Raw genomic sequence first — 22072 nt, 5'->3', positions numbered from 1 at the left:
CCAAAAGTCCATGTAGTTTGAGAGACAGAGAGAGGACCCAGAACCAGAAGCCTTCCCCAATATATACACACACACACACACACACACACACACACACACACACACACACATTAAGTACCTGTACATAGTCACATAGGTGAATGGCGACTTTTTACATGGATTTTTAAGGTCATACAAAATAAGTTAGATAAACCACAGGCCCGTTTATAGTCATGAAAAGATCTGTTAACAGTCCACATTTTTTCCTTCTGATCTTTTGTGAATGGATGTCAGGTCAGTCAAATGACGCATGGTTGGCCTACCATGCGGGCAATTCCAAGGAGATTTCAGGTCTGCCAAATGCTTGAGTATCTGAAGCCATCAAGTAAATCAGTTTAGTCATGAAAAGATCTGTTAACAGTCCACATTTTTTCCTTCTGATCTTTTGTGAATGGATGTCAGGTCAGTCAAATGACGCATGGTTGGCCTACCATGCGGGCAATTCCAAGGAGATTTCAGGTCTGCCAAATGCTTGAGTATCTGAAGCCATCAAGTAAATCAGTAATGTAACACTCATGCTTCTCTCTAATATGTATAATGATATATTCTTTATCCAATATAATTGAAAGTGCAGAGAATGATGTCAGAACCATTACAAAAACTAACTGCAAAATAGGACTCATAAGCTCAGGAAATTATGAAGTTTCAAAGCAACGAAGTGCTTAGATTCTCGTTGTGTAAGAAATTCAGCAGTAAAAGGGTCATGCTTCACGCATGGACATGGAAAGGGTCAAGGGCAATTAAAGTAATCTTGGGTTATTACCTTCTGCATCTCATTTCTGTCAAGCGCATCTCCAATCATAATAGATGATCTGCATGCACGTGATGCCAGCATTGCTCGAACTCTGCTTGGGCAAACAGAGTCAAAAGTATCCATTTTGTAACTCCCAATCATTGAGCATTCCCCTTCACTATCAGCTAGAGTAGAAATCAGGTCCTTGACATCTGCTCAAAGAAACTGTAAATGGTAAATGTCTTTTGCACTCCGTTTCATCAATATGCAAGAACTTTTAACAAAGACATATTTGTGATAATGCTGCACAAGGCATAGCAACATATTCCTATATGGTCATTACATTCAAAATACAGTCCATACAGTAGAATATCAGGGGAAAAAAAAATCTGAAAGCAACAACTACCTTCGACTCCAAAAGTAATGTTTTTACTGAATGGGACAGCTTTCAATAGAAAATGCTGCCCAGGTGGAGCATGTGGATCCTCTTCCAGAGTGAAGCCATTTTTCCTGAAATTGGAAATCATATTACCATCAGAAAATAAAAGAGTATTAAGAAATTATACACACACACACCCAAATATGTAAATGGATGAGGACAATGCAAGACTCCAGGAAAAAAGATTAAAAATTAACAAATTCTAGTGATTCCACCAGCAGAATCTCTATGTATCATCATTGTAAACTTGAACACTGATTTGTGATTCATTAACAATTATAATATCATGCACTAATTTAGGGTCATAACTTTTTTTGTTACAATGAATAGGGTGAAAGTGTTCAGCATGTGTGCTTATGTAGGCTTTGCTCATCTGGGAAAGTCTAAATTTGGGTATGACTAAATTTGGGTATGACTACGTGCTTAAAGAAGGATATTTTTCTAAAAGAAAGTAAATGTGAGAATGCAAAGAGGTTGAGATCAACATTAAAAAAAATAATAATAAATAAATAAATAAATAACAGAACAACAACAACAAACAAACAAACGAAAAAAGGCCTACAAATTAAAAAACTAATGCGTCTAAATTAGGGTAAAATATCATTTTCATCCCTAAACTTTGCAAAACGTTCTACTTTACATCCTTCCATTTATGTGTTGCCTAATGGAATGCTAACATGGTATTTGACTTGGATCAAACCATTTTGTTGTAAAAATTATGGACAGGTGGCATGCATTTATTGGCACATGTGAAAAACAGCTACGTATTGATGCCAATTGGGTTTGCCAGGAAGATGAGTGTTTTTTAGTTCTCGTTTGGCAGATGAGAAAATGAAAGAAAATAATGTATAGTAAGTTATTTCAGGTTCAGTTGAGTTCTTCCACAGTTTGAAATCCAAAGCACTTCGCTGTGAAACATTTAAGTTTGAGTTTACTTTATTTCCTTTCATTTTCCTTTTACTTTTCTAGGCAACCAAACAGAATGTTAAGAATTTTCAAGTTCACAAAAACTTAAAATCTGAATAACAGTGAAGGCGGAGAATCTGGCCATATTTCAACAATTTTCTTGCCGGAAATCTTTCAGATTTGCTAGATTTCAACAAAATAACCAACTGAGAGGAGAGAGAGAGTCTAGTTCAGATTGGGGATTTTCAATTCTGAAGTTTAATAATGAAAATCTTCAAAGTAAACAATGTAATTTAAAATGGCATGTGTGATTTGGTTGAGGAATTTATTCACTCACAACACAAAAAAAACTCCATCACCAACCCAACCCCTACTCTCTCTCTCTCTCTCTCTCTCTCTCTCTCTCTCTCTCTCTCTCTCTCTCTCTCTTTCTCTAACAGATTTCAAGGTGTGTGCTTTTGTGCCTTCAATCTCTACAGATATACCCCAAATACCCATTCACTTGTTTTGATTTTTTTTCCTTATTTTTGACTTTTTCTTCGATTTCTATAAAAGAGATTTCTGGGGTTAGTGAACAGACTTTAGTCTTTACAATGAGAGAGAGAGAGAGAGAGAGTAAGAATCATAGAACAGCTATTGGGTAAAAAGAGAAAGTGAGCAATGGTGATGTTTAGCAACGAAGAACTAAAAGTGAGATGAGTGGGTATTATTGTTTTCCATGTGTGCCAATAAATGCATGCCATGTGTCCATAATTTTTTCAAACAAAATGGTTTGGTCTAAGTCAAATGCCACGTCAACATTCCGTTAGGCCACTTAGGATATAAACTAACGGACATAGACGGAATGAGGTAAAGTAGAACATTTTGTAAAGTTTTAATAAAAAAAAAAAAAGTGATTAGCAAAAATTAAAATTAAAAAAATAGAGGAAAAACACAACTAGGATTAAAGTTAGTCCAATTATCAGTCTAGTTGCTAAGCATTAATTCTAATATGTTGCATTAATTAGTCGAAATCAGTACAAGTATTTAGCTTATTTCAGTTCAGAATTAAAAAAAAAAAAAAAATCAAATCAAATCTTTTCTACTATTGGGGGTTTTCGTTCGTTTTCTCGGCAACCAAACAGGAAGTAAAATTTTTGAGGTTCAGAAAATAACGTACCATATTTTGGGGCACAGAAACTCAGACAACACAAAAAACCTGCAACAAAGTCTTAGTCAAAATCTAATGAAAACCCTCCAAGGGGGGAAAAAAAACACCAAAAGTAATTGAACAAATTTATTAGATCGAGCAAACTATGCTAAAGAAATAGGATTCAAATTTAAAATAATAAAATCTTTAACGTGCACAGAGAGAGAGAGAGAGAGAGAGAGAGAGAGAGAGAGAGTTGGTAGAGAAGAAGGAAATCGTAAATAAAACAATATAGGTTAAGAGAAACGGAGATTACCTGTTGTTTAAGATTAAGAAGAGGCTTCGATTTCGACTTGAAACAAGAAAATCGTATATCAATGAATTTTGATTGCGAATGTGAAGGTGAATGCGTGTGATAATTATAATAATAATAATAATAATATATAGTGATCCACCGGCTTTCTGTTTTGCTGCCTCTCTCTCTATCTCTCTCTCTCTCTGTCAAACTACAAAACAAAACTACGACTACGACTACTAGGACTAGGAGTTTTTTTTTTTTTTTTGGATAAATAATTACGAGGTTGTTTTTAAATACTGACGTGGTACCCTGTTTTTTTAGGTTGTCCGATTGAATTGAACTATAAATCTTTTTCTTTAATTTTTATTTAATACTGTAAAGTCAATTAAAATTAAATATCAATCTTTTTTTTTTTAATGACAAAAATATCAATCTTTATAAGTTTTCTCTCTCACTGTTTTTTTATTTTATTTCTGGCGTGTTTATACTTTTTTTTTTTAATAAAGAAAAAGAAATAACATGAAAATTGAGGTCATATTATTATTATTTTTTTTTTTTTTTTAAGAATCACATTATTGCAGTCAAGTTACGGAATTAGTACATTGGGCAAAGTTTGTTTGTGTGCAAAGAAAATAGGTCAATACCTAATTTTATTAAAGATGAATTTTCTTGATCACAAATTTATTTTCGTTTTAGTTTTGGACATAATTTTTTTTTAATTATACATGTGGGGTCCGTGGGCTTGATAGCTTCGGCCCATCATATAGCAGGCCCAAGGCCTATGCCGAGGATCACAAGCTATTCCTGAAGAGAATGGGGGGAAGCTTATTCTCCTGGATCCACGCCGAGGATACCTTATCCTCGGCCTAACAAAGGTGATTTTGGGGAGAGGTTAACCCCAAAGTAAGCTGTCACTATCGCATTGAATGCACTCAACTAACCTCCCTGACCGCATTAATGGGGAGGTAACCCCTTGGCAGGATAACGTTGGTTAGAGTGAGCCACTTTAGTGCCGATAAGGCCTCTGATGGGACGGACAACCAGAAGAAAAGCAAATAGACGATCAACAGATGGAAGTAGGAGAGAGGAAGATGAAAACTATAAAAGAAGAGCTAGTAAAGCCAAGAGAAGGGGGGGAAAAAAACTTGAAGGCCTCCTCGGCCATAGGCCGAGGAGCATTCCCCTATTTGGAAGGAAACACTTAGCCTTTTTTATAAAAAAAAGTTTGAGCGTGGTGATCGACGGCCAGCACCTAAGCCTGTCAGCCCACTCTCTATAAATTTATTGTTTGGGCTTATTGGGCTGAAACCCAACACTCAATTCAAATTGGGTCCCTACAATTGGCGCCGTCTGTGGGAAGGATTAGGGTGCTGGCCGGCGCACCAGGTAAGTGTTCTAAGTATTTAGTGTTTGTTTTACGATAGACTGAAAAAGATAATGTTCCAAACTCTAAGTATTTGTTTTACAGTAGATTGAATGAGATAAGAGTTCTAAGTTCTAAGTATTTATTGTAAAAAAAAAAAAAAAAATGAAGAGCTAGTAAAGCCAAGAGAAGGGGGGGGGGGGGGAAACCTGAAGGCCTCCTTGGCCTATGGCCGAGGAGCATTCCCCTATTTGGAAGGAAACACTTAGCCTTTTTTATAAGAAAAAGTTTGAGCGTGGTGATCGACGGCCAGCACCTAAGCCTGTCAACCCACTCTCTATAAATTTATTGTTTGGGCTTATTGGGCTGAAACCCAACACTCAATTCAAATTGGGTCCCTACAATACATAATTAACAAATCTACATCATTTGTCACAATAAATACATTTTTAACAAAACTGTAAAGACATCTTTAATATAGTCTTAGACTAGTGAAAATAATGGCTCATGTAATAACTAACACTAATTGGGTAATTGATGTGAAAATTATTTAAGTAGCTAATGGACATAGAGATTAGTAACCAGTAGATGTCAATGCTCTTGTTTCCCTTTAGTGTCGTGATGTGAATTTATTTATTTACTATTATTTTCTTCCCGCGACAAGAACTGAACAACACTGTTAAACCACGAGACTTTTGTCATGATACCATTTATGGCATTCATTTTACTAGAATGTGCGTGATGTGTTTGACTGTGTAAAACTTGATAATTGTTTTTTCAAGAATTGCATAATAATGTTATTATTAAGGTCCAGTTAATATGTGCCCTTAAAATACACATAAATAAAACTTTTTTTTATAAAAAATTAAAAAAGTTGTTTAAAAAATAATTATTTTTTTATTTTTCCATAAATTTTTTTTTAAAATGATTAATTAATGTATGCCCTAAGAGTATAAGTTAGTAAAACTCTTTTTCTTCTCCTTCTTATTATTATTATTATTATTATTATTTGATAATTACAGTGAAGGAAGGAAGAAATACTAAAAAGGATTAGTTGAGCCATTGCCTACAAAGCTCTCGACAGTGACGTAACCATAAAAATTTAAAAACATCATATTCTTACATCCTTTATGCAACAAAACAACTGTATTTAGTAAGAATTGAAACCATTAAGAGGATATGCATTTAACTTACTCAGTTTGAAATGGTTAAACTTTTAGCTGGAGCAATATATTCTTACACACATGAGATCAAGAATGTAAACCCTTATGCAGAAACCGAGCCTGTCCGAACCTACTCAACCATTTGCAGTTCTCTTTCTATTCCATCCATTAAAATTAAATCAGTACATATCCAAGCCCTTAAACCCACGAGAAAGTTTTTATCAAGTTTTACAGCTATTAAGCTGTTCGAGTAACTGCTGCACCATTTCGATGATGGAAGGGACTATCCCTTAAACACAGCATAAAATCAAATGCCAAGATCAAGGGCCAAAAGTCCATGTAATTTGAGAGACAGAGAGAGGACCCAGAACCAGAAGCATTCCCCAATATATATATATATATATATATACACACACACACACACATTAAGTACCTGTACATAGTCACATAGGTGAATGGGGACTTTTTACATGGATTTTTAAGGTCATACAAAATAAGATAGATAAACCACAGGCCCGTTTATAGTCATGAAAAGATCTGTTAACAGTCCACATTTTTTCCTTCTGATCTTTTGTGAATGGATGTCAGGTCAGTCAAATGACGCATGGTTGGCCTACCATGCGGGCAATTCCAAGGAGATTTCAGGTCTGCCAAATGCTTGAGTATCTGAAGCCATCAAGTAAATCAGTAATGTAACACTCATGCTTCTCTCTAATATGTATAATGATATATTCTTTATCCAATATAATTGAAAGTGCAGAGAATGATGTCAGAACCATTACAAAAACTAACTGCAAAATAGGATTCATAAGCTCAGGAAATTATGAAGTTTCAAAGCAACGAAGTGCATAGATTCTCGTTGTGTAAGAAATTCAGCGGTAAAAGGGTCATGCTTCACGCATGGACATGGAAAGGGTCAAGGGAAATTAAAGTAATCTTGGGTTATTACCTTCTGCATCTCATTTCTGTCAAGCGCATCTCCAATCATAATAGATGATCTGCATGCACGTGATGCCAGCATTGCACGAACTCTGCTTGGGCAAACAGAGTCAAAAGTATCCATTTTGTAACTCCCAATCATTGAGCATTCCCCTTCACTATCAGCTAGAGTAGAAATCAGGTCCTTGACATCTGCTCAAAGAAACTGTAAATGGTAAATGTCTTTTGCGCTCCGTTTCATCAATATGCAAGAACTTTTAACAAAGACATATTTGTGATAATGCTGCACAAGGCATAGCAACATATTCCTATATGGTCATTACATTCAAAATACAGTCCATACGGTAGAATATCAGGGGGAAAAAAATCTGAAAGCAACAACTACCTTCGACTCCAAAAGTAATGTTTTTACTGAATGGGACAGCTTTCAATAGAAAATGCTGCCCAGGTGGAGCATGTGGATCCTCTTCCAGAGTGAAGCCATTTTTCCTGAAATTGGAAATCATATTACCATCAGAAAATAAAAGAGTAGTAAGAAATTATACACACACACACCCAAATATGTAAATGGATGAGGACAATGCAAGACTCCAGGAAAAAAGATTAAAAATGAACAAATTCTAGTGATTCCACCAGCAGAATCTCTATGTATCATCATTGTAAACTTGAACACTGATTTGTGATTCATTAACAATTATAATATCATGCACTAATTTAGGGTCATAACTTTTTTTGTTACAATGAATAGGGTGAAAGTGTTCAGCATGTGTGCTTATGTAGGCTTTGCTCATCTGGGAAAGTCTAAATTTGGGTATGACTAAAACACTGATTTGTGATTCATTAACAATTATAATATCATGCACTAATTTAGGGTCATAACTTTTTTTGTTACAATGAATAGGGTGAAAGTGTTCAGCATGTGTGCTTATGTAGGCTTTGCTCATCTGGGAAAGTCTAAATTTGGGTATGACTAAATTTGGGTATGACTACGTGCTTAAAGAAGGATATTTTTCTAAAAGAAAGTAAATGTGAGAATGCAAAGAGGTTGAGATCAACATTAAAAAAAAAATAAAATAAAATAAAATAAATAAATAAATAAAAAACAGAACAACAACAACAACAAACAAACAAACAAACAAACAAAAAAAGGCCTACAAATTAAAAAACTAATGCGTCTAAATTAGGTAAAATATCATTTTCATCCCTAAACTTTGCAAAACGTTCTACTTTACATCCTTCCATTTATGTGTTGCCTAATGGAATGCTAACATGGTATTTGACTTAGATCAAACCATTTTGTTGTAAAAATTATGGACAGGTGGCATGCATTTATTGGCACATGTGAAAAACAGCTACGTATTGATGCCAATTGTGTTTGCCAGGAAGATGAGTGTTTTTTAGTTCTCGTTTGGCAGACGAGAAAATGAAAGAAAATAATGTATAGTAAGTTATTTCAGGTTCAGTTGAGTTCTTCCACAGTTTGAAATCCAAAGCACTTCGCTGTGAAACATTTAAGTTTCATGAGTTTACTTTATTCCTTTCATTTTCCTTTTACTTTTCTAGGCAACCAAACAGAATGTTAAGAATTTTCTAGTTCACAAAAACTTAAAATCTGAATAACAGTGAAGGCGGAGAATCTGCCCATATTTCAACAATTTTCATGCTGGAAATCTTTCAGATTTGCTAGATTTCAACAAAATAACCAACTGAGAGGAGAGAGAGAGTCTAGTTCGGATTGGGGATTTTCAATTCTGAAGTTTAATAATGAAAATCTTCAAAGTAAACAATGTAATTTAAAATGGCATGTGTGATTTGGTTGAGGAATTTATTCACTCACAACACAAAAAAAACTCCATCACCAACCCAACCCCTACTCTCTCTCTCTCTCTCTCTCTCTCTCTCTCTCTACCACTTTCAACGTTTTCTCCAACAGATTTCAAGGTGTGTGCTTTTGTGCCTTCAATCTCTACAGATATACCCCAAATACCCATTCACTTGTTTTGATTTTTTTTCCTTATTTTTGACTTTTTCTTCGATTTCTATAAAAGAGATTTCTGGGGTTAGTGAACAGACTTTAGTCTTTACAATGAGAGAGAGAGAGAGAGAGAGTAAGAATCATAGAACAGCTATTGGGTAAAAAGAGAAAGTGAGCAATGGTGATGTTTAGCAACGAAGAACTAAAAGTGAGATGAGTGGGTATTATTGTTTTCCATGTGTGCCAATAAATGCATGCCATGTGTCCATAATTTTTTCAAACAAAATGGTTTGGTCTAAGTCAAATGCCACGTCAACATTCCGTTAGGCCACTTAGGATATAAACTAACGGACATAGACGGAATGAGGTAAAGTAGAACATTTTGTAAAGTTTTAACGAAGAAATATGAAAATTTGAAAATTTAGGAACAGAAAACAAACTTTTGTGAAAGTTTAGGGACGAAAATGATATTTTACCCCAAAATTTATTTAGAGCTTGAATTTGACTGAACCCAAGGTCCTGCAAAGTCAACGACATAGACCTCCTATTTAACCCTATTTTTGATGGTCACTTCCCCATGGGCAACCATTCTTCCTCAGCAATTCAATCGCATTCCAACAGCTATGTTTGTTCTTATTCTAACATGCACTCATAGCATGTTTGGTAAACATAATTGTTATGTGGTGTGATGCCCAGAGGTTCAACCGAAGTCAAACAAAGTTATTTACTTTTGGTAATTCACCTATAAATTAACAGTTTCAGAAATGACCAAAATATAAATAATGAATAGACAAATATGATAAACAAAACAGAAGCAGATGAGGTGGTACCTAATTACGTCAATGTGCATTGAAGCAACCACCTCTTCTTCAGTAGATAACTCCAACCTCAATGGCCTGTCCATATAATATTTGGAAGCAAAGGTTTATAATTCAATCTCTAGCAGATGCAGAAATAGTGTAAGCATATCAATAATAACAAAATGCCTGGACAACCACTAAACACAACCTATTTAAATTAAAAAGCTCACTCAAAAGTTCAAACCTCACTTGGAGAATACTAAAATGACCATAACCGAACCCAGCCCCCATTACAGAGAAGCTAAATGCAGAGCTGAATGGCAGATATATTTGAATGTCATTTGAATTCCTAAGGCTCTAGCAGCTCCCAAATGTATAAAATCTATTCATATCTAAATTCTGCAACTACTGAAGCAGAAGAGATTCTTATCCTATGCCAACAACTTCAGAGAATGGATGGAAAAGTCTCCAGTAGCTGACATATTTGTCAAAGTACAGTTCAGACAATGGCATTCCATAAAAGGGTTTGACATACACGTCAAAGTACAGCTCAGCTATCTGGAGAAGCTACACCCAGAGGAAAAGAGTACAAGGTGGTTGGCATTACCAAATTGTGGTAACTTTGACCCTGAACATCCAATCCTCTAGTTAGCAATACATCTGATTTAATTGGTAAATTTTTCCTATAGATGATCCTATCTTGCACACCATGTTCATGCCCTATGTTGATTACTTATGACAAACCCAGCAATCTAGACACATAAAAGCATAAGTTCTAGTGTGTGTGCATACCCATTAGGGTGTACGCTAGTAGTTGGAGGCTTGGGAGGAGCTGTAGACCTAGATATCTTGGATTACCTAATACACAATTTTGGTAGATGGAGTCATATATCCGTGGTTTACTCCCTAGGGGTGGGTCCAAAGGGCCTGCCTTGGTGAGGTTCCATGCCATAAAAATTTAAAAAAAAAAAATCTTTTGTGTGCATGTGTGCACAAGCATGCATAGAAGGCTAAGATAATTGTCTTCAAAAATCAATTTGTAATACAAACATAACTTCTGCTTTAGCATCAAACAATGAAAATTTAACTTGAAACTAAAAAATAGGTACTATAATTAATATTGAATTCATGCATGTAGCACAATAAAAGTAGATGTGCACTAAAAAATTCTAAACTCAGATAGATAAGAAAAGAAAAATAATAGAAAAGCAACCTCTAAAGAAAAAGACCCATCTATTGAATCAGATAAAGCACTCCAAATGTCTCAAAAAATACTGTATCTTAGAAGAGAAGTTCTCAGCACACTTTTAGCAAACATGTACAGATTGCTTATCCTCTACTTGTTATCACTGTTTACATCAATCATTATACATTCTGAGTAGAAGCAAATCAAATGAGGATAACAAAATAATGAAATCCAACTTCTCACCGGAGCAAAGGCTGTTGGTTAAAAATAGTTGATTGAGAAAGACGCTCAAAATTGTATTTCTCATCAGCAGCATGCTGAAAATTCAGAAAATTTTGTTAAAAAAAAAATCAATTGAAAATGTCTGCAAGTGGAACACAGAAATTGAAGTAAAGAACCATTTAGAAGAATTTATTGTTCAATAAAAAAGGGAAAAAAACCTTTTAGATATTAAGGGAAAAAGATTTACAAGAATATAATATTACCTGATCCACGATAAATAAATCTTGATCCAACTTCCCAATTATAAAACCAAGGTTGAATTGCCCAATCACCTATAAAATAGAAGCAAAGGTTGGTCAGTACTAATTAATCATAATCAGAATGTACATAAGGTTGGGTAGAGACCGGTTAAAAACAGCCCAGCCTGATATGGATCCACTAATAAGGGACAAAAATTGATTTTTGAAAACTTAAAAATAATTCATCACTATTACTAGGTTGGATAAGCGAAGAAACCAAAACCAAACCTAATGAGTCTATATCAGGTGAATCAGAACATGTATCTATTCAGGTGATTTTTTGTTTTTGTTTTTTTGGTCCACTTGTATTAGTAAAATTAATCTAATTTATGAATGTGCAAATAATTATAAGGCTAAAATGCAAAACTGGCCCTCTAACTTTCTTTAGATTTCATTTCAGTCTTCTAACTTTACTTTCGTTCATTTCAGTCCTCTAAGTTTCATATTTATTCAATTAAGGTCTTTCCATTAACTTTTATTTTAAAAAATTTCAAAAAAAAAAAAATCTGGAAAATCATTTAGAAGAATTTATTGTTCAATAAAAAAGGGAAAAAAACCTTTTAGATATTAAGGGAAAAAGATTTACAAGAATATAATATTACCTGATCCACGATAAATAAATCTTGATCCAACTTCCCAATTATAAAACCAAGGTTGAATTGCCCAATCACCTATAAAATAGAAGCAAAGGTTGGTCAGTACTAATTAATCATAATCAGAATGTACATAAGGTTGGGTAGAGACCGGTTAAAAACAGCCCAGCCTGATATGGATCCACTAATAAGGGACAAAAATTGATTTTTGAAAACTTAAAAATAATTCATCACTATTACTAGGTTGGATAAGCGAAGAAACCAAAACCAAACCTAATGAGTCTATATCAGGTGAATCAGAACATGTATCTATTCAGGTGATTTTTTGTTTTTGTTTTTTTGGTCCACTTGTATTAGTAAAATTAATCTAATTTATGAATGTGCAAATAATTATAAGGCTAAAATGCAAAACTGGCCCTCTAACTTTCTTTAGATTTCATTTCAGTCTTCTAACTTTACTTTCGTTCATTTCAGTCCTCTAAGTTTCATATTTATTCAATTAAGGTCTTTCCATTAACTTTTATTTTAAAAAATTTCAAAAAAAAAAAAATCTGGAAAATATTTTTCAATCATTAATTGAATTTTTTTAATTTAAAAAATTTGAAGAAAATTTTATATAATTGAAAAATTAACCACAACATATAACAAAAGTTGATGGAAAATCCTTAATTGAATAACCTTGAAAATTAAAGGACTGAAATGAACAAAAACAAAATTAGAGGACTGAGATGAAATTTGAAGAAAGTTAGAAAGTCAGTTTTACATTTTACCCTAATTATAAACAATGTGTTGGGGGACCACAATTTAACTCCTTACAACCACTCTAAAAACAAGCCCTCGTGGTGTGATGTCAAAATCTATAAAAGATTTGAGTGTGTCTTCTTTATTACCAATTGGTTTTGAGGTAAAATAGCATAGCTCATGGTCTGACAAATGGTATCAGAGCTAAGGTCATGGGTTCAAGTCACGGGAGTGTCATTGTGAGGGAGGAATTGTTGGGGGACCACAATTTGACTCCCTATAACCACTCTAAAAACAGGCCTACATAGTGTGATGTCAAAGCCCATAAAAGATTTGAGTGTGTCTTCCTCATCACCAATTGGTTTTGAGGTAAAATGGCACAACTCACGGTCTGACACAATGACTAACGAATATGGCAACCTTCATTCTACCAAAGTCCTCCTTTCTGAATAGTTTTTCCAACTCTGTAGTAGCTGCAGCTAAAGCCTTTGCCTTTCGTTCCTCATTATCAGGTTGAGAAAGCTCCAGAGTTGCAGCATCATAGCACCTATAGTGATCATAACAAAATAATCCAGTTAAAACATAGCAGTCATATCTTTTCCTTCTTCAAATGGAATTTACTATGATATAAACCTTTTCATCTTTGCTCTTCCATCTTTATGACCGCTAGATTGTAAAATAGACAGCCTCTGCTGCCGCTTTGTCTTCAACTCTTGAAAACTAAATTGCAAGGTGGAACACAACTCTAGATCATAAGCTACACCCAGAGGAAAAGAGTACAAGGTGGTTGGCATTACCAAATTGTGGTAACTTTGACCCTGAACATCCAATCCTCTAGTTAGCAATACATCTGATTTAATTGGTAAATTTTTCCTATAGATGATCCTATCTTGCACACCATGTTCATGCCCTATGTTGATTACTTATGACAAACCCAGCAATCTAGACACATAAAAGCATAAGTTCTAGTGTGTGTGCATACCCATTAGGGTGTACGCTAGTAGTTGGAGGCTTGGGAGGAGCTGTAGACCTAGATATCTTGGATTACCTAATACACAATTTTGGTAGATGGAGTCATATATCCGTGGTTTACTCCCTAGGGGTGGGTCCAAAGGGCCTGCCTTGGTGAGGTTCCATGCCATAAAAATTTAAAAAAAAAAAATCTTTTGTGTGCATGTGTGCACAAGCATGCATAGAAGGCTAAGATAATTGTCTTCAAAAATCAATTTGTAATACAAACATAACTTCTGCTTTAGCATCAAACAATGAAAATTTAACTTGAAACTAAAAAATAGGTACTATAATTAATATTGAATTCATGCATGTAGCACAATAAAAGTAGACGTGCACTAAAAAATTCTAAACTCAGATAGATAAGAAAAGAAAAATAATAGAAAAGCAACCTCTAAAGAAAAAGACCCATCTATTGAATCAGATAAAGCACTCCAAATGTCTCAAAAAATACTGTATCTTAGAAGAGAAGTTCTCAGCACACTTTTAGCAAACATGTACAGATTGCTTATCCTCTACTTGTTATCACTGTTTACATCAATCATTATACATTCTGAGTAGAAGCAAATCAAATGAGGATAACAAAATAATGAAATCCAACTTCTCACCGGAGCAAAGGCTGTTGGTTAAAAATAGTTGATTGAGAAAGACGCTCAAAATTGTATTTCTCATCAGCAGCATGCTGAAAATTCAGAAAATTTTGTTAAAAAAAAAATCAATTGAAAATGTCTGCAAGTGGAACACAGAAATTGAAGTAAAGAACCATTTAGAAGAATTTATTGTTCAATAAAAAAGGGAAAAAAACCTTTTAGATATTAAGGGAAAAAGATTTACAAGAATATAATATTACCTGATCCACGATAAATAAATCTTGATCCAACTTCCCAATTATAAAACCAAGGTTGAATTGCCCAATCACCTATAAAATAGAAGCAAAGGTTGGTCAGTACTAATTAATCATAATCAGAATGTACATAAGGTTGGGTAGAGATGGGTTAAAAACAGCCCAGCCTGATATGGATCCACTAATAAGGGACAAAAATTGATTTTTGAAAAACTTAAAAATAATTGATCACTATCACTAGGTTGGATAAGCGAAGAAACCAGAATCAAACCTAATGAGTCTATATCAGGTGAATCAGAACATGTATCTAGTCAGGTGATTTTTTGATTTTGTTTTTTTGGTCCACTTGTATTAGTAAAATTAATCTAATTTATGAATGTGCAAATAATTATAAGACTAAAATGCAAAACTGACCCTCTAACTTTCTTTAGATTTCATTTCAGTCTTCTAACTTTACTTTCGTTCATTTCAATCCTCTAAGTTTCATATTTATTCAATTAAGGTCTTTCCATTAACTTTTATTTAAAAAAATTTCAAAAAAAAAAAATCTGAAAAATATTTTTCAATCATTAATTGAATTTTTTTAATTTAAAAAATTTGAAGAAAATTTTATAAAATTGAAAAATTAACCACAACATATAACAAAAGTTGATGGAAAATCCTTAATTGAATAAACTTGAAAATTAAAGGACTGAACTGAACAAAAACAAAGTTAGAGAACTGAGATGAAATTTAAAGAAACTTAGAAGGTCAGTTTTACATTTTACCCTAATTATAAACAATGTGTTGGGAGACCACAATTTAACTCCCTACAACCACTCTAAAAACAAGCCCTTGTGGTGTGATGTCAAAACCCATAAAAGATTTGAGTGTGTCTTCCTTATCACCAATTGGTTTTGAGGTAAAATGGCACAGCTCACGGTCTGACAAATGGTATCAGAGCTAAGGTCATGGGTTCAAGTCACGGGAGTGTCATTGTGAGGGAGGAATTGTTAGGGGACCACAATTTGACTCTTTATAACCACTCTAATAGCAGGCTTGCGTAGTGTGATGTCAAAGCCCATAAAAGATTTGAGTGTGTCTTCCTCATCACCAATTGGTTTTGAGGTAAAATGGCACAGTTCACAATCTGACACAATGAATAACAAATATGGCAACCTTCATTCTACCAAAGTCCTCCTTTCTGAATAGTTTTTCCAACTCTGTAGTAGCTGCAGCTAAAGCCTTTGCCTTTCGTTCCTCATTATCAGGTTGAGAAAGCTCCAGAGTTGCAGCATCATAGCACCTATAGTGATCATAACAAAATAATCCAGTTAAAACATAGCACAGTCATATCTTTTCCTTCTTCAAATGGAATTTACTATGATATAAACCTTTTCATCTTTGCTCTTCCATCTTTATGACCGCTAGATTGTAAAATAGACAGCCTCTGCTGCCGCTTTGTCTTCAACTCTTGAAAACTAAATTGCAAGGTGGAACACAACTCTAGATCAGCAGGTGACTTTGGAGCATCTAATATGGATATAGAAGAACGTGAAGGAGACGCAACAGAAGGATCTTGTAATTTATTTTCAAGATCCTTGCTAGATGATGCAATTGGTGCCATGGTAGAAGAAGACACTGCTTTCTCTTGACCCTTTGGTTCCTGAAATGAACTAGTTACTCAGAAGCAGAAAATCTTGGACTACAATGGAGAGCAATTACTTCTAGGATTACACCTCAGAGATGTTTAGAATGGTAAAAGCTTGTCAATGATTGGTCAGGTCATCTGATGCTTACAATACTGCCAACTTTAAATTTGTGAAATGGATCTATATAAAAGTTGAGAAGCAAATAATCAAGCACTTAGGAAGAATGTTTTAAAAACAGCATGCATTCTTATTCATTGAGCAGTGAGAGAGAAAATGAAAGCTGTGGGCTTAGCTTAATTTTGGGGAAACGTTTAACATGCATTAGTAGCAAAGTGTAAACAGTTATCATGACATCCATGTTTTAGTGGTTACAATTAATGCTAATAATAACCTCTTCAATACTGTTACATTTAATTGTTTGACAAAAGAATACCCAACAAAATTTCAAGATTCTTGGTCAAATGGTTATGATCAAATGTCTTATGCTGATTATCTATCTATCAAAAACATTACAAGCCAAGCTTATTAAAAAACCGACTGAGTTTCACCATTCAAGGTTTTCAATGGTGAGAGCAACTTTAGCCTTTAAAGACATTTCAACTTCTTTTTTTTTTATTTTTTATATTCCTTCTTTTTGTTCTTTAACATCTTTGTTCATCATTCGTACGGACAAGCTTCTCAAACTTATGGATAATGTTTTCAAATATCTCATACACAGTTGTAAAATCACTCAAAAGTTCTCAACATATTATAAATAAAGCCCATTATGTCACAACTTTAAGCAAAAAAATTGTACACTTACATTACTGTAGATTTTTAATTTTGAAATAAAGAATATTTCTATCCTCATACTGGCTGCTGAAAGGATACAAGATTGATATATATATATATATATATAAATGCACACCCGGTGGGTCTTGAACTCACAACTTCATCCTCTATCTTGCTCTTACAAGGGAAGGAGCTGCCATTTGAGCTAGATCTCGTTGACAAGATTGAAATAAAAAATATAAGAGCATGTATAGAGCATAGACATACACACCTTTCCAGGTTCTCCATCTTTACGATTGCCTCCAGAAGAAAGTGGAATTCTAAATTTATTTAAAATCGTATCTGCTCTAAGATACTTGGAAGGCTCATTCTTGTTCACCACAGCAGAATTATCAACCAGGTCATGACTAGCTGGGGATCTTGAAACAGCAGCATGCCTTTCAGAATCATCATTCTTCAAATGACAAGAAAGGGTTTCATTTCTAAGGATAGGAAGTTCAGATAATGTTGTACTAATGCTTTCATGCTTTCTTTTATTGACAGTTACAAATTTTTTAAGTGATGATTGGACATAGCTTGAACGACCACATGAATCTGTATTAGCAGCAATTCCATTCTCATCCACTCGTGAAGGGGAGGAAGCAATTTGATCAATTGTAACACTGTTGAGGTGACCAGTCAATTTCCTACTGCTATCGGCCTTTTTAGTGCCATGTACTCTAAGAGTGAAATCTTTCTCCATGAATTTGCCATTATTGGTGTGGATTGATCCTTCTTGATCATGCACTAGCTGCTGAGCATTTTCAATTGTTTTGAGAGGAATTCCATCCTCTGTAACATGCTCCTCAATAACTTCTAGATCACTGCCATCTGGAGACAATTGTTTCAACATATGAGATTTCTCACGTGGAGAGCACAATTCAGAGCAATCTGCTTCCTTAGTGCACTCCTCAACTTTATTAACAGGATATAAAGCATAACTTGGGGAATATATCTTCTGTAAACCCTCCCTTAGGGCAGACAATATCGAGCTTTCATCAGAAAAAAATATTTTTCTTTTATCGGGAGTTACATTAACATCGCATTCTCTTGTTGGAACAGTGAAGTTCATGATTGCAATCGGATACTGCCGGGAGTTTGCACCTTTATATAATTCATTCACCAGCTTACCGACTTTAGGCATATCCACTGGTCGACCATTAACAAAAAAGAATTGTCTGTCTCCCAAGTTGCGTCCACTACCATGTCCAAACCTGGAAAGGAAGCCATCAACTTTGCAACTGTCTGATATAAATATATTCATAGGCTCTAAGCAGTTGAAGATGTTCATGCCAAACACTGTAATGATGTTATCTTTAAGAGAACCAGTTCCTTGTGTTTTAAGTACCACAGACTTCGCATTTTTCCCAGTTGTGTTGGTGCAGACTAACCGAACTCCTTTTGCAATTAAGGCGTAGGCCTGAAAATTTAAAGAAGAAAAAATGATGATGATAATGAAAATAAAAACTGAAGAAAATCTGAGTTTTTCGGCTTTCCATACACACACACACACACACATATAGTGTATAGATCTTTTAGCCAAATTCAAATAACTAAGTAGTTCACTGGCAGGTTAACATTAAGATTGCACTCAAAGGACTATACAACACCCAAATAATTGAAGTTATGACACAGAAAAGAGAAGCTCACATTCAATAACGAAATAAGCTTTCCATATTCCTTGCGAATGTTGCGACTAAATTCTTTGCTTCTCACAGGTAAATTGGAGAACAACTTCTTAACAGTGACCGTCGTACCAATTTGGCGTGCTGTTTTCTTTTCAGCTACCAGTAAACCTGAATGGTCATAAGTTAAATGTGTAGCAACTGACTCATTCTTTGTCCTAGTCTCAACAGTCAGATTCCCCAAAGCACAAAGTGAACTCAATGCCTCCCCTCTGAAGCCAAACGTGGTCAGTGACTGGAGATCAGGAAAATCCAATAATTTCGACGTATGATGCTTAAGTGCAAGAACCTGCAACAATTTTTTTTTATATAATAAATCAATAATTATATGCTACCTCATGCAATGAACTAATGACAGATACAATAAGCAGTATCAAAATTAAAAAAGGACATAATGAATACTTTTCCTTCAAATTGATTTAATGAGAACAAGTAGTCAAGCACAAAGTTCAACAACTAATACTACACAATTTTATAAAGGACATAACAAACCCAGTAACAACTGAAGTCGGAAAATCAATAATTACATCCAACTCCAACACTCTATACTTCACAGTATGTACATATCAAACTCAAGTAAGCTATTTTGAACTAAAGCAAGCTACATTGAATATAAAGGGTAAGTTACAAAAGACCACCCTGAACTGTCAGCCAATTACAAGGTAAAATTTGCAAAATATTAATATTTTACTAATAACTATTTAAATTGATACTGTTTTAAAACTATTTGGGAATCTAGCATTTTTTACCTTTCTAAATTGTGTTTTCAAAGCATGTTGAAATTTGGTTCTTAAAACTCGATTTTATTTGTTGAAATCGGATTTTCAAAACACAACCTCACCCTCAATCTTACTCTTACAAAAAAACGAAATGCCATTTTAGGTAAAGCTCATTAGCACTTGAAATTGCAAACAAAATCTCTTATAGTTAAGATATATTCATTTCCATCAAATGAAAATAGTTTCCACTAATATAGCGTAGTAGTCTCCTAAACTCCCTCCCAAACACTCTGAATTCGCAAACTGTAAATCAGAAAACGCAAGCGTGAACATAACCCTAATCCAAAACAACACAACGGAGCCACAATCGCATCAGTCAGTATTTCAATTCACATATACAATGAGAAATCATGCATTTATTAGCGAAGAAAATTAGGGTTACGTTACCTTGAAGTTGCTGGGGGAAATGCCGCAGCCATTGTCGATGACCTGGAAGAAGTCCTGACCGTAGTCTTTGAGAAAGATCTCGATGCTGGTGGCACCGGCGTCGAGGCTGTTCTCGACGAGTTCCTTCACGGCCGACGAGAGGTCAATGATCACTTGACCGGCGCAAATTCTGTGAACCACACCTTTGTTTATGGGTTTGATAGCAATTGGAGATGGAGAATCAGCTGCTTCCATTGAAGCCCCTTGTTTCGGACCAACTTTCACATTGGATTGGGGACTGTGAATTCCAAGTTACTGGGCAGCAAAAACCCTAGGTCTCAATTTGTACTTTTGTCACACACAGAGGGAGAGAGAGGGGGAGAGAGAAACCCTAGCAGGTATTGTAATGTACGAATTTTGCCGCCAAAACTGAAGGTAAAGTGAGTCGGTATATAAAGGGTATGTTGAAATGAACCGGTTATATAGAAATCCGTTGGCTTAAATTTATTAAGGCTTAATTAATGTTTGGTTACTCTTCATTTTCACTTTTTTTGTTTTTGTTTTTTTAATTATTAATGTAGAAAAAATAACTTATTTTCAGATTTGAGTTGTATGAGAACTTGTTTTGAATACATAATTTGTCTACGAAATGCATACTTCTCCAATTTAACTAATGTTCTTTATTTTAGAAAGAAAAAAAAAAAAAAAAACATTTTTTTCCCACTTACATTGGTCACTTCAATTACTAAGTCTGAGTTAAGGAGACTTAATAGTTGGTGGGTTCCAATCGTTTTTAAAAAATTAACAAAAAAAGTCATTCTACTTGTTTTCATTGGAAATATATATTTATTTTTTGTATTCAAATTCAAATTTTAGGATATTAAAAATGAAACTGAATATAGATTTTCAAACCAAACCAGATTCTTATGTTGTGAGTCTTACAAAAGACTGAAAATTAATATAGAAAACACCTACTTATTTTCTCAAACCAAACACCCTCTTATTAGCTAATTTTTCAATAACTTTGGATTTAAAATAGGTATTTTCAACTCAAAATTGTTTTTCCTATTTTTAGGTAAGTGCACTAAAATGGACCTAACTAGATCGAAGATTAATCAAACTAAATGATACATTTATGTGACTCAATAAGAGCATAACAAAAATAAATGCTACACTTCAGTTTTTGGACATTACTAATCGTAGAAACATACAACGTGCGAAAATTTTTGATAATTTACTTTCTTTAGTCAAGTGAAAAAATGAAAATTGTAACTGAAACTTATAAGTGTTAGTCCTAAATCATTTTTAAAGTGATGGATTATTTTCTAACAAAGTATAGTTAAAACAATATATCAATTTTTTAAATGAAGTTATCTACATTTGTTATTTGATAGTGTTTTAAATTTTGTAATTTTTTTTAAGGAACATAATGCATTTTACATTATAAGGTGAGATATTTTATAAATAACGTAATTGGTTGAAATTTGTTTATAGTACTTCTTATAAACTATACATCATTTATACATCTAGCCTAAAAATGAAGCATATATAAGTAAATCTATAACTCATATTAGAGAAAAAAAAAAATGTAATGTTATTAAGAGTCTACCAAAATTACAAAAGTAGACCAAAGTAAACTAAATAAACTGAAGTAGATCAACATGGATTGAACTGACCGAAGTGGGCCAAATTGGACTAAAATAAGAATACAAAGCTTATTTACTTATATATTTGTCTCAAAACCATTTTGTGAGTTTGTGGAACAGTAGTTTTTTTTTTTTTTTTTTTTGAAGATCTTTAAATTTTGGCCATGTATAACTTTTTAAAATTTCACGTCTTTAAGTATTTTAACTAATTTTCAACAAATAAAACTGCAATTTTTTTTTAGAATGAAATAAAACTGCATTTAAATTAATATGATGGTGTGAAAAACTAAAACCCGATTTTTCTTTATAATAGTTTAGGATTTAGGTGTTGAAACAGTTGAATAACGGACATTATTTTATGGGGTGAGGTTGTTGTTGTTGAGTGCATGATTACCCTCCGACGATGATCCAAAGAAAAATACAAGAAAAGGTTCGTTGCTGAATTAGTCAGGGAATATGCCATAACATAGGGGAC

The 22072-nt window shown here is 33.9% G+C and overlaps 2 protein-coding genes and 1 long non-coding RNA gene across 3 annotated transcripts; all 3 read right to left on the bottom strand.

Moving 5' to 3' along the window:
• Window positions 1–381: 381 nt before the first annotated feature.
• Window positions 382–1299, bottom strand: LOC136066271 (DNA mismatch repair protein PMS1-like). Its single transcript, XM_065770316.1, has 3 exons — window positions 1179–1299; window positions 803–984; window positions 382–519 (listed from the first exon to the last, which is right to left on the bottom strand). The coding sequence occupies exons 1-3, from the start codon at window positions 1297–1299 to the stop codon at window positions 394–396; spliced, it is 429 nt and encodes a 142-aa protein (XP_065626388.1). The 3' UTR covers window positions 382–393.
• A 5131-nt stretch (window positions 1300–6430) lies between these two features.
• On the bottom strand, window positions 6431–20415 carry LOC111996357 (DNA mismatch repair protein PMS1). The gene is made up of 11 exons (XM_065770286.1): window positions 19973–20415; window positions 18772–19095; window positions 17354–18541; window positions 16054–16325; window positions 15839–15965; window positions 14687–14755; window positions 14445–14518; window positions 9815–9880; window positions 7395–7498; window positions 7020–7201; window positions 6431–6736 (listed from the first exon to the last, which is right to left on the bottom strand). Exons 1-11 carry the CDS (start codon window positions 20204–20206, stop codon window positions 6611–6613), a joined length of 2766 nt encoding a protein of 921 aa, XP_065626358.1. The 5' UTR covers window positions 20207–20415; the 3' UTR covers window positions 6431–6610.
• On the bottom strand, window positions 12093–13572 carry LOC136066279 (uncharacterized). The gene is made up of 3 exons (XR_010627728.1): window positions 13459–13572; window positions 13246–13372; window positions 12093–12162 (listed from the first exon to the last, which is right to left on the bottom strand). It is a non-coding gene; the product is annotated as an uncharacterized LOC136066279 (long non-coding RNA).
• Window positions 20416–22072: the final 1657 nt, after the last annotated feature.

This window comes from Quercus suber, unplaced genomic scaffold (assembly GCF_002906115.3).
Source record: "Quercus suber isolate HL8 unplaced genomic scaffold, Cork oak 2.0 scaffold_29, whole genome shotgun sequence".
Classification (NCBI taxonomy): Eukaryota; Viridiplantae; Streptophyta; class Magnoliopsida; order Fagales; family Fagaceae; genus Quercus; species Quercus suber.
The sequence above is the reverse complement of the archived record's forward strand: the minus strand, read 5'-3'. Positions and strand labels throughout refer to the sequence as shown.